General features: G+C 37.5%; 1 protein-coding gene across 1 annotated transcript in view; it reads left to right on the top strand.

The window, feature by feature from the left end:
• CDH8 (cadherin 8, type 2) overlaps positions 1 to 13139 on the top strand; it is a 387613-nt gene that overhangs the window by 121805 nt on the left and 252669 nt on the right. Inside the window, exon 3 of the mRNA XM_011938783.1 lies at positions 10171 to 10465. Coding sequence (XP_011794173.1) covers positions 10171 to 10465 — 295 coding nt within the window. The remainder of the gene's footprint in view (positions 1 to 10170; positions 10466 to 13139) is intronic.

Consider the following 13139-nt stretch of genomic DNA (forward strand, 5'->3'; position numbering starts at 1 on the left):
AATGGAAGGATGGCTGAGAATCTCATTTATTTAGTCATCGCTTTATTACCATGCCCTTCAACCATGCATTCTCCAATAAAATCACTCATCCAGTCATATTCTTCCTCTTAGTTCTCTTATCAATTTATTCATCCATCCATCCATCCATCCATCCATCCATCCATCCATCCATCCATCCATCCACTCTTGGAGTTATTCACCTAAATCTCTTTTCAGTAATTGACTCACTATTACTATTCACTGGCACTCCTGCCCACTCAAGTGGCACTCACTGACCCAATGCACATCGACCACCCTCTTCCCATATCTCGGCTTATAATTATTAAGTAAACAAGAAATAAAACCTTCCAGATTTATTTTATATCATTGCTTATTTTATGGGTATGTACCAAATATGTATTTATTAAGTAACTTGCCCAATGTAAGATGTTAAGCTCAGATTTTTGTCCAGATAATTTAATTCAAGAAGTTACATTCTTATTTTTACTGTAAATCAATGTTGTATATTGAATTCTAACCCAGAATATGCTGATAGGTATACTTTTCTTGGAAAGTAATTCCAGGTTGGGCAGACTCATCATTATATTTCCTAAATTTAATCCCCATAAGAGTCCATCCTATATGCCTTTTTATTTGAATATCATAGTCTCTGGGACATATCGTGCCTTTAACAGCATTATCTATTATCTAACGTTAATAATGACAAGAGCTCTAAAGGACGGGTACTGTTATTAAAATACCTTGCAAATAAGGAAATTAGTCTTGGAGAAGTTAAATAAATTTCTCAGTATCTTTGTTCCAATCTACCTCTATTTCTTATCAGACTCTTATTCTAGATCCCATAATCTGAACACTTTTAAATCTTTGTTTGTCTTAGAGAAACACTGATTTCCAAACTCGTAAGATTTAATATTTTAATCAGACTATTATCAGCATATATAAGCAAATATGTATCCAAAGAAATGATTTCTGTTGCCTTTTTTGGTGGCGGCTTGGTTAAATATCGGGATTTCCAACACAGAATGCAAAGGAAAAGAGAAAGAATATAGAATTTGAGCATTCTTGGTGTATTTTTAAGACCTTTTAAAAAAATTAAGTGGTCATATTTAAGTTATTTTAATTTCTGGCATAATTACAGAATTAATCCACCTAACTCTTTCTCCGAATCCTATCAAAAATGTTTCATTTGTGTGTGGGTTCTTATATAAAAAGAATTTGCTCATCATAATAACAAGTATTTCAGAATCTTAGAAATTCTATTTTTTATAAAAAAATGAGGTTTGTGAACTTTATTGGAGTCTAGCTACAAGCAACGAATTTGCTATAGGGCTGACACATGTTTCCAAACCTGTAAAACTGTAGTCCAGACCGAAGATTGTAGAAAATTTGCCAAGGCCATGAACATTGGCTTGGGAATTCTCCTGGGAAAAAGCTTGCCAGCCTCTCCTTGTCAAATATTCTCTCTTTGCACTTCTATTAGTTGAGTTTTTGGGTATACTGACTTTCTATTTCTAGGTTTATTCTATTTCAAAATTTTACAGGACAGATTGGTTTACAGAAGGTGCCTAGACCAAGTAGTTTCATACACATGGCTTCTAAATAAATGTATATATTATATTTCTATTGCCATTCAGGAGCAAAGTAGAGGGGCTTCTCTATTCTGTCTACTCCTCCTCTAGAGAATCAGGAGGTCTTCAGACTAACTATGCATGCTTTCCTGGGGGTCTTTGTAAAATTATGCTAAAGTGTGTAAGTTCTGGGATCTGACACAATGGATTACATCCAATTCTGTCACTTAAGTCATTCATCTGTGTAAAATCACTGACAAAGTGTAAGGCATTGAGAAATATCTTATGGAGACAAAAAGTTAGTCTTTAATGAACACTTAATATGTGCCAAGTGCCATGATGATTGTTTGGTATAGTGATGAATAATGTACATAGAGAGCTTGCCCTTGTGGAACTTACCATTTAAAAGGTAGCACAAACAGTGCATTTCATTCTTTGACTTTTTTCCAGGTGTTCACAGCCAAAAACAGCAGTTCACTTGGGCTTGTTTTCAATTTTCTATTTCTCTGGGCACCGGTCCCCATGGCCGGGTCAAGCTGTTCAATGCTCACACCAGCAGCTGACACAGAATGCAAAGAAAGCATGTCTGAGATATCAAAGGCTACACATTTGCCTGTCATAAAATATTAAGTATTTTTCTTTCTCTTTTTGTAGAGCAGAGGTTATTTCCAGTGTAGGATACTGTGTTCTTTCCATTTGATCAAGGATTATTTTTTCTTTAGCCTTTCACCTTGTAAGACAAATTTAAGAGTACTTTCGTATCATATGAGAATTACCTTGAGAAGTGTTTTTATTTCACAGAAATATTGTTTCCTTAGACTATGTGATCATGAGGATTGCATATTCCAAACTTAATTTTAACTAAAATTTTGGGGTGTTCGTATGCTTATTGCCTAGCTTTAATTTTATGATGTAATTTGTTTCTGCAACTTGTTAAGAATGGAAGGACTGAATGAAAGAACTATATTTGGCTTATTTAGATTGACTGTAGCAGTAAAACATTTCAGCATATAAAGGCATTTTCCAAATTATGTGATGCCGCCTGAAGCCTCCCTCCGCCCATTCCATCTACCACCATCACATGATGCTTTATTCAGCTCCAAAGCATCAATCACAAGTGGGTGTTCAGTTCTCCCTGAAAACAATGATGGCCCCTCACTGTTTCTTGAATGGTCCATTTCACCTTTGGTAACATTCATTGTGAGACGTTCTGTAGTATGCAAGAAGGCTGAATGGAAGTTAACATGAGTCAATTTTTTTTCTTTCTTTCTTTTTTTTTTTTTTTTTTTTTTTTTTTTGAGACGGAGTCTCTCTCTATCGCCCAGGCTGGAGTGCAGTGTGGCGAATTTGGCTCACTGCAAGCTCCGCCCCTGGGTTCACACCATTCTGCTGCTTCAGCCTCCTGAGTACCTGGGACTGCAGGCGCCCGCCACTATGCCCAACTAGTTTTTTTTTTGTATTTTTAGTAGAGACGGGGTTTCACCGTGTTAGTCAGGATGGTCTCGATCTCCTGACCTCATGATCCGCCCGCCTCAGCCTCCCCGAGTGCTGGATTACAGGCGTGAGCCACCGCGCCCGGCCACATGAGTCAATTTCAAGGCTTACTCCTGATCTTTTTGGTAGTAGTTCAGAAACATACAAAGAAATCTTCGGCTCCTCCTTTTCTTTCTCCTTCCTACCCTTTCACTGTCCTAGTAGCCTAAACATTTGTCTGCTCTAGATTGAAGTCCTATATGCTCATCATTTTGGAGACTTAGGCCCAAAACTCGTATCATGTCAAAGTCCCTGGTCCCATCTTTGATATTGAATGGATCTGAGTTAAGGATTGTAATTCATTCACTGATAGATTGATAGCCAGCAACCCAGTTTCTCTCTGTATCCCTGACAGGTACTTTGCTAGATTTGGAGAAAATAATGCTAAGATGTAATTTGATTCAAGAATGCTAAGCTTGCTGTCCTCTCTAAGGGTGAGCAGATTCATAGAAAATTGGGATCAGTATATGACAGAGATTCATATTGCAGTGATCCCTGTCAACCTTTTTTTTTTTTTTCTGAGATGGAGTCTCACTCTGTCGCCCAGGCTAGAGTTCAGTGGCATGATCTCCGCTCACTGCAAGCTCCGCCTCCTGGGTTCATGCCATTCTCCTGCCTCAGCCTCCCAAGAAGCTGGGACTACAGGCGCCCGCCACCTCGCCCAGCTAATTTTTTTGTATTTTAGTAGAGACGGGGATTCACTGTTTTAGCCAGGATGGTCTCGATCTCCTGACCTCGTGATCTGCCTGCCTTGGCCTCCCAAAGTCCTGGGATTACAGGTGTAAGCCACCGCGCCCGGCCCCTGTTAACTCTTTGGGTTCTAAAAGATGTAGGTTTTCTCCCCAGTAGCTTATATATTTCTTTTTATTTCTTTCTTTACTTTACTTTTTTTTTGTTTGTTTTTGCAGCAGGGTCTCACTCTGTCACCTAGGTTGGAGTGCAGTGGTACAATCATGGCTCACTGCAGCCTCGACACCCAAGCTCACATCATCTTCCCACCTTGGCCTCCTGGGTAGCTGGGACTACAGACACGCACCACCATGCCTGGCTATTTTTTTCTATGTTTTTGTAGATACAGGGTCTCACTTTGTTGCTCAGGCTGGCCTTGAACTCCTGGGCTCAAGCATTCTGTCCGCCTCAGCCTCTCTAAGTGCTTGGATTACAAGCACGAAACCACCATGACTGGCCCTTAGGCACTTGGAGAAACTTTCCCATGATGTCCTTCTTGATAGAGTGAAACTTCAAAATGAGTTTTGACGTCAGAGCTACCTGATTTTCAGATGTGGAACAATTTCCCATGTAATTTACTCAATCCCAATCCTCATCCTCATCTTATTCTAGAGGAAGAGGTAGGCAGAGTGGCCCGGTTTGATCTTCTCTGGTAACTGAGTCATAATTTGGTATTAAGATAGCTACTCACAAAGGAGAATTTATCTACTCTTGGTGCCGTTGTCCTAAAGGATTACTTTAGGTTCGTGAAGAATCCTGTGTGAGAGGATGAAAAAGTAATTTGCATTTTTTTTTCACAATCAGTATGTGCAACCTTGAGAAGGATATGAATGATATTGAAGACCAGGGTTCTTACTGTGATTTCGAAAGCAGTGATGTCTGTGTACAAGATAATTGGCATCTATCATCCATTATTCATCCATTACCCATCTGTCTATCACCTACCCATCTTTTCTTCCATCAGCCCCTTTAAAATGTCTCAATTCCCGTGTTGGATGCTAAATTTGAATACATACTTGAGGAAATTCAAGGGCTCTGCATCTATCTTACATAAGATTTTAGGGCCCTAGGACTTATTTTTCTAAATTCCTTTGTCTTCTTTTTAAAATCATTGTTTTGAAAATAAATGGAAAAATATCCTTTCTTTCCATTCCTTTATTTTCACTTTACTCCACAAATATTTACTGAGCTTCCAACAATAGGCCAGACACCTTACTAGGCAGAGGAAATACAAAGGAGAACGAAATGCAAATGATTCTTCCCATGAAACTTTTATAGTAAAATCTTGTCTTTTAATTGGAAGGTGTTATGCAAATATATGGAAGATGATGAGGGTGTAATGGTGCTGATATACACAATTCAACTCAATTATGTAGCAGTCCTGTTAGGATTCCTGAAATTGAAGGCTTACTTGATACTCTCTGCTCCTCCAACCAGGCTACAGTGGGTGGCCAGGGGGTTTGGGGATTCATCTGGTTGTAAACATGCCAGATCCTGGATGCTAGGCTGGCCTTGAGAATCAGAATTATGGCAGCTTTGAGAATTGGTGTCTATGTTTTCTTTTTCCAACCTCCCCTTTCTCTTTGCTTCTATAATGTTTGCTTGTAAGCAGACACCAACCACTGCAATATACTACAACAAAACTATTATCACGTCACAACTTTTTGAAACCATTTATTTATGTTCTCTTGTCACATTTAGTTAAATCCGAACCCTGTATCTTGGTTTCACAACTCTGTATAATGTGGCCCCCGTCTTGCTCTCTTATTCCTGTTTCTTATTACCTTTCTTTTTCTCAATTCGTTGCTCTATTAGTTTCTCTCCCATACTATGCTCTCTCTCATCTCCGGATTCTCTGCGCTTGGCACACATTTTCTCCAATGTTGAGATCTGAAGTTTTTTCTTTCTTTCTTTCTTTTTTCTTTTTCTTCAAGACAGAGTCTTGCTCTGTCGCTCAGGCTGGAGTGGAATGGCACGATCTTGGCTCACTGCAACCTCCACCTCCTGGATTCAACGATTCTCCTGCCTCTGAAGTTTTAATCATTACTTCTTTGGGGGTAGACTTTCTGTCCCTCTGTACCCTATTTTCTGAGTTATGTAAAATTTCTATATGCTCTCACAGCCCTCAGTTCCTTTGTTAGCATAGCTCTTAGAGCATGCATTTGAATCCAGAAATGAACTTGAAAGCTTGTGCCATTAAGTTTGCTACTTGTAGATCATAAACTCTCTGGAAAAGTTCTGTGAAAATCTCTGAATCTCAATCATCTCATTGGTAAAATGAAGAAATGGTTTCTAGTTTGCTGTGAGAATAACATCATAAATATGAAATGTTTACCAGGTAATAAGTAGTCAATATATTAATAATAACCATAATTATATGTATTAATTATAAATATTAACAATATATTACTATGTAGTTAATTATTAATAATATTAGTATATTAAAGGCTCTATTTCCCGTAAATTTTCTGTTTGTTTCTGTCTCCCACAAAATTATGGTATTTTGAGAGCAGAGACTTTGTCTGTGTTTTTTATTACTCTGCCTCCATCCCTAAGACGGAGAAGAGCATGGGGTTTATTGAATGAATGAATGAGATCTTATTGTACCACAGCCAGCTGAGTGAGTCCTACCTGCCCAGGCAGGATTGCATGTAATTCTGATCCTGCTCTGATTAGCAGAAGCAGCCCTTGGAAGAGATGGCACTCGTTCCTCTAGATCACCCTTCCCCAGCCGTTTTGGCACCAAGGACCAGTTTTGTGGAAGACAATTTTTCTATGGACTGGAGAAGGTGGGGGTTTCAGGCATTAGATTCTCATAAGGAGCATGCAACCTAGATCCCATGCATGAGTAATTCACAACAGGGTTCCTGCTCCTATGAGAATCTAATGCCTCTGCTGGTCTGACAAAGGATTCTGGGTGGATATGTTCACAGGGCAGTGTAGTTGTTATGTGAACAAAGTATAACACACTTACATGAAGAGCAGCAGAAAAAACAGCAGCTTGTAACCATGTATCCCCTCTGCGTTTTGTATGTTGCACGTGAAAGATTCTTAGCTCATTTTATGTTTCTGAAAAGGAAATGATTGTGTGAGAAGTGATTCACATAGTCCTTATCACACACGTAGTGACCCATAAAGGGCAGCTAATCATAATAACTTTAAATAAGTGTATCAGTAAGTTGAAAATAACACTTATTTTTTTTTTTTTTCTCCTTGACCTTTTAAAAAATCATTGTAAAAGCATTTTGGTTTATACCAAACAGTCCAGAGTATTTTTTAAGCAGTAATATTAGCTCACCTGCTGCTCACCTCCTGCCCTGAGGCCCGGACCAGAATTAGTTCACGGCCCGGAAGTTGGGCATCCCTGTTCTAAATGATGCACAGTATGTGAACATTCAGTGCACTTGGGATATCTTTGGCTCCATAATCTCAGAGAGGGAGTTCTTAGGTGGGGTACATTGACGGGGCAGTGTTGCATTAAGTGAACAGGGTATGACACACTTATGTGAAGACTGACAGAAAAAGCTACAACTTGTAACCATGTATCCTGAATACTTCGGAGGGCCAGACCTGCAGCCTCGGGTGACTTTGCTCTCCGTAAATTGCTGGTTTTGCACACCTATAGTCTTTTCTTGTATTATCAAGTTGGTCACCTGAACAAGTCATGTGCAAGTACATGACTTGAGTCATGAGTATATACATGTCTGTGTGTGTCAGTGTGTGTGATACAAATAATAGGATGAAATAAATGAGCATTCATATATGCAGTATTCTGTTCTGAGATTATCATTGGCTCCAGGATCTGGATTTTACTTAGATAAGCTGAAAGTAAAATTTCTGAAAGCAAGAGGAAGTATATATCTCATTTTTTTTTAAGTGCTGTATATTTAAAAGCTATTCTTGAAGGGAGTCTTGAGAATTTGCTTTCACTTACTTTGGAACTGGGATTATCGCAATGTTTTCAGATAGTTGTATATAACAGAATGTGATACGAAGGAAAAATGGACACTTAATAGTGCCTCTTCTCTGTTTTAATAATTTTCAGATAGCTAGATGGTCTCAGTTTCTAAAATCAATTCTGCGCATAGATGCTTTATCCCTGTCTTCTAGGCAAAGTAACTGAAACACAAATAAATGAGTGAATTTCTTCACTCATTTATCTTAGCTTTGTGTTTAGTTCTTTCAAAAACCTATGCTTCGCTGAGCACGGTGGCTCACGCCTGTAATCCCAGCACTTTGGGAGGCCGAGGTGGGTGGATCACAAGGTCAGGAGATCGAGACCACAGTGAAACCCCGTCTCTACTAAAAATACAAAAAATTAGCCGGGCGCCTTAGCGGGTGCCTGTAGTCCCAGCTACTCGGGAGGCTGAGTCAGGAGAATGGCGTGAACCCGGGAGGTGGAGCTTGCAGTGAGCTGAGATCGCACCACTGCACTCCAGCCTGGGCGACAGAGCGAGACTCTGTCTCAAAAACAACAACAACAACAACAAAAAACCAAACCCAAAAAACCTATGCTTCTTTTTTATCATTAGTTACTTCCCTTAGTTATTTTTAAACACAAGGGAGCATTAAAACATAAAATTGTAATACCATTTAATAATCAGAGGCTATTGGTAATTAGAAGAAAATATGGCACAAATAAGTTTTAACATAAATAATAATGACACGAAATGCAATAGTTTATTTGTTAATTAACAAAATTTTGTGGACAAAAATGATAGATAGTGATCGTGATCCCTTCTGTGTCTCAAGAACTCTTTGTATGTGAATGGAAACTTCCATGAAGTATATATTATTCAAATTTTTTAATAAAAATGCTAATGGAAATATTAAAATGCACATAAATTAAAATGATCATAAATTAGGATTAATATCACATTAATGAATTATAATCCCACATTCATTAAGATAAAGTGGCATTTCAATATTTGTTCATGCTAATACATTTTATACAATAAATGAAAGGGATACATTTTGAGAATCAATAAATATTTAATGTCATCGTATGCTTTAACTTTAAAAAATATGCAAAGGTAAAGTAGGAGATCTAGATGAGTTTGGAATCTTTGTTGCTATTTTATGTCTTTTTTATAAGCCTTTCTTTTCACTTATTGAAGGGTTTAATACAATTTAAATTGTCGAAGAAAGTGAAAGAGGCTGATCTGAATAAAGGGAATCCCAAGAGAACACAGCATCTTTTGAATTTCTAGGAGTTTCTTTCCACAAGACAGTTTTTTTTTTGGAACAAATATTTGAAATCTCAGCTGGAACTATATTGGCAATTAAGTAATTGAATTAAACTGAAAATATGTACATTGAAGTAGTACATTGCAATGGACTTGTCTTTTAAAAATTCAAATCCCCAAATATATATATTATTATTTTATGTTAGTTTTTTTTTTAAACAGGAGAAGCACCATGTATAATATCAGAATACTCTGTCTCCTGCTTGAGAGAAAGTTGTCAGAACCTTAAAACCAGGGATTTTGTTTACCCTGGTACCTGCCACAGTGTTTTAGGCAGAGTATTTGCTTGACACACAAATTCAGTAAATATTCATTGCTATGACCAAAAATGGATTTGGGTTCATGAAGAAAAGTGGTCATTTTCTGGGGTGTTCCATTTCTGGAAAAGGTACTCCTATATTCTGGCCTCAGTGTTCTTCTCTGTAACATGGGAATGACTTTCCTGAACTAGAAGAATTGTCCAAACTAGAGGAAAAAAGGCTTTCAAAAATGTAATATCTTAATATCAGTCAATATATTAGAATTACTTTTGTTTGTGTAAATATCACAGGCAGATCTGAATTGAATTCTGAATCTACCTCACTTGAGTCTGTCGAATGTCAGCCTTGGAGAGGTAAATATGTGCCTTGTTCAGCATCAGTTTTCTCATGTTTCATATGAAACATTCTTAACCCAGTTTTTTAAATAAAAAGGAAATGATTATATGAGAAGTGATTCACCTAGTACTGGGCATACAGATATTGACCCAAAAAAGGTAACTAATCATAATAATTTAAATAAATGTAATAGATTGAAAATAAAACATATATTTTTGTATTTTTCTTCTTGACCTTTTTATCATTCTAAAAGCATGTTGTTTTGTACTAAACAGGCCAGAGTACTTTTTAAGGACTGCTCTAACTTATTTAGATGAATTTCATTATATCTTATTCTTAATTGATATCCACACAGCTGCATACACTTTGTACAGCTACTATTAGCAGAAATTGATGATGTTGTGTAAAAAGAACCAACTTAATATTCAAAAAGGAGGTAGTTAAAAAAATAACTTTTCAGGTTGCTCCATCACTAACTAATGCCATTTTTCATTTTAGCTACACACAGACCTGGATCCTGGGAGCAAAAAAATCAAGTATATCCTATCAGGTGATGGAGCTGGGACCATCTTTCAAATAAATGATGTAACTGGAGATATCCATGCTATAAAAAGACTTGACCGGGAGGAAAAGGCTGAGTATACCCTAACAGCTCAAGCAGTGGATTGGGAGACAAGCAAACCTCTGGAGCCTCCGTCTGAATTTATTATTAAAGTTCAAGACATCAATGACAACGCACCAGAGTTTCTTAATGGACCCTATCACGCTACTGTACCAGAAATGTCCATTTTGGGTATGTATGCTTCCAATTTCACAGACCTATTAAAAGTCATCTTTAAAATAGCTCCTGGCATCAAGGATCATGTATTACTGAATAAAAGACATTTATTACCGCCTTATCTCTAATTTGCATTTCCAAATTCCCCTTTTTGGCCTAAGTTCCACAGCTCAGTAGCTTTAGTCCCTTAGTAATAGGAACCGACGGAAGAGCAAGTTTATTAAAATATCTTTCCTTACATGACAATACTTCAATAGGCTGAATTTGTATTCCTCTCATAGACTTGTAGTTTGAGTATTGTTACTGAGGCGGATTTATCAAGATTTGTTCTAACATGCCAAGCTAATCCTGTTGATATTTGCTTGATGTTTAATTATTTGTTTGTGTATATTCACATGCAGATGCAGCACACAGAGAAACAGAAAGTCATCTAGGCCTGTAGTCAGCCAGATACTAGGTTGCTCTGGTGGTTTGTGTCTAGGATGGATTAGGCAGTCAAGATTACCAAGGGCCTCTGTATTTGTGTCCGTCTTAACATTTTTTAGGAGTGACTGCTAGTACCATTGACCCACTCTCAATTTTTCTGAGCCATTGAAGAAGCCATTACATATTACAGAGCAATCTGTATTTCAAACATGATTTTATTCTTGTTTCTTCCTCTTTGGATCTGCTTATCTATCCATAAACCTGGCCTTGATGATAAGAAACCCCTCAACCTAGACATTCTATAATAAAAGGAAGGATTTTAGAGCTCTACCTTGTATGACAAAAGTAGCAGGCAGAATCTAAAGTTCAAAGTATAAGATTACAAAAGCCTTTTTTTAAAAATGTGTAATGCATATACAAGTTTGTTTCAAATTGCATTTAAGACAGCCTATAAGGATGCATACTATGTAGTAAAGTCACATAGGTTTGAAGCAGGTGAACAAGATGAAACAAATAAACACAGGTAGAGATAAATTGGAAGTCAGAATTTGGTGAATACAGACATGTATATTCATTATTTAAAGCCCCCAAATTTAGGATTAAAAGAACTGCAAGAAAAAATAAAAAAGGAAATCTGATCAAGAACCCTGTCCACAAGTTTTATAAAATCAAATTGCTCAAGAAAATTGCAAATAAATAAAGATATGAACACCAGAGGAAGTATACAGACATATAGTGTCTTCAATAACATCTTCACTTTAGACTCAAATAAAGGCCAAGTATTGATTATGGTTTCCGAGGCTAAATTGGGTGACCATTATCAGGTATAGTACAGAATGTCCTTACCTCCCAAATGTGGTCCTGATATTTTAATTTAGCAATCCAGTGACATACTCGTGTGTGTGTGTGTGTGTGTGTGTGCGCGCGCGCGTGTGTGTGTGTGTCTTTATAACATTCCTGATGGAAATTAGTTGGAATTTAAATTTCAAATAAAGAAAAAATCTTTTGTAGAATAAATGACTTAATTTGCAAGTAAGTTATTCTCATGCATTTCTGAGAAAGAGAATATCCTAGTTGCTCTCCTTGACTTGATGTGTTTTATGTTTGAATGACTTTCTCTTATTTTGTCGTGTACTCTTTAAGGTTATTTTGTTCCTCAGAGTTCTTTTTTCTTCCCCAGACTACCTTTTGCTATCCCTCTTCCTCTTTCTCACCCTTCTCCATTAGTTCTCCTCCTTCATCTTCTCCTCCTCCTGTTTCTTCTTCTCTTTATCTCCTTGCCCATCTCCTTTTCTCTCTCCTTCCCTCCATTGTCTTTCACAGTCACCCCTGTATCTTCAGCTGTTTGTTTAATGTGGCTGACTGTAAAAATCATATGCCTTGCCCCATTGGTCTGCTTAAGCTGTTAATCCACATTGTCAATTGCTTTATGAACATTATCATCTGGATATTTCAAAGGCAACTCAAATTTCGCATTAAAAATCAAACTATGTACATGGGTAAAGCTGGAAACCATCATCCTCAGCAAACTAACACAGGAATAGAAACCCAAACATCATATGTTCTCATTGATAAGCAGGAGTTGAACAATGAGAACACATGGACACAGGGAAGGGAATATCACACACCTGGGCCTGTCAGGGTGTGGGGATCTAGGGGAGGGATAGCATTGGGATAAATACCTAATGTACATGATTAATTAATGGGTGCAGCATACCACCATGGCACATGTATACCTATGTAACAAATCTGCACATTCTGCACATGTATCCCAGAACTTAAAGTATAATTTTAAAAAATACATAGAAAAAATGACTGGACAGAATATCCCAGAATGACATTGCAGTCACTTTTGGATAGAAAAAAAAAAATCAAACTTAATTCCTTTCATGACATTTTTTTTTGTCTGTTTTCTGACTTCTCTTACTTTATCAGTGACTCCAATGCACTCTAAAATCCCATGTAAAACATGCAAGTGATACTGTTGAATCTGTTTTTACTCATTAAGCTTCACCAGTAGCCTGTCCATTTAATCCCTACTTCCAGCCACTACTGACTGCTGTGTAATCTTGATGCATAATCCCATTCCTTTCTTTTTTCTTTTTTATTTTTTATTTTATTTTATTTTTGTTGAGACGGAGTCTCGCTCTGTCGCCCAGGCTGAAGCGCAGTGGCCGGATCTTGGCTCACTGCAAACTCCGCCTCCTGGGTTTACGCCATTCTCCTGCCTCAGCCTCCCGAGTAGCTGGGACTACAGGCGCCC

The sequence above is a fragment of the Colobus angolensis genome, unplaced genomic scaffold, assembly GCF_000951035.1.
Source record: "Colobus angolensis palliatus isolate OR3802 unplaced genomic scaffold, Cang.pa_1.0 Scaffold178, whole genome shotgun sequence".
NCBI lineage: Eukaryota > Metazoa > Chordata > Mammalia > Primates > Cercopithecidae > Colobus > Colobus angolensis.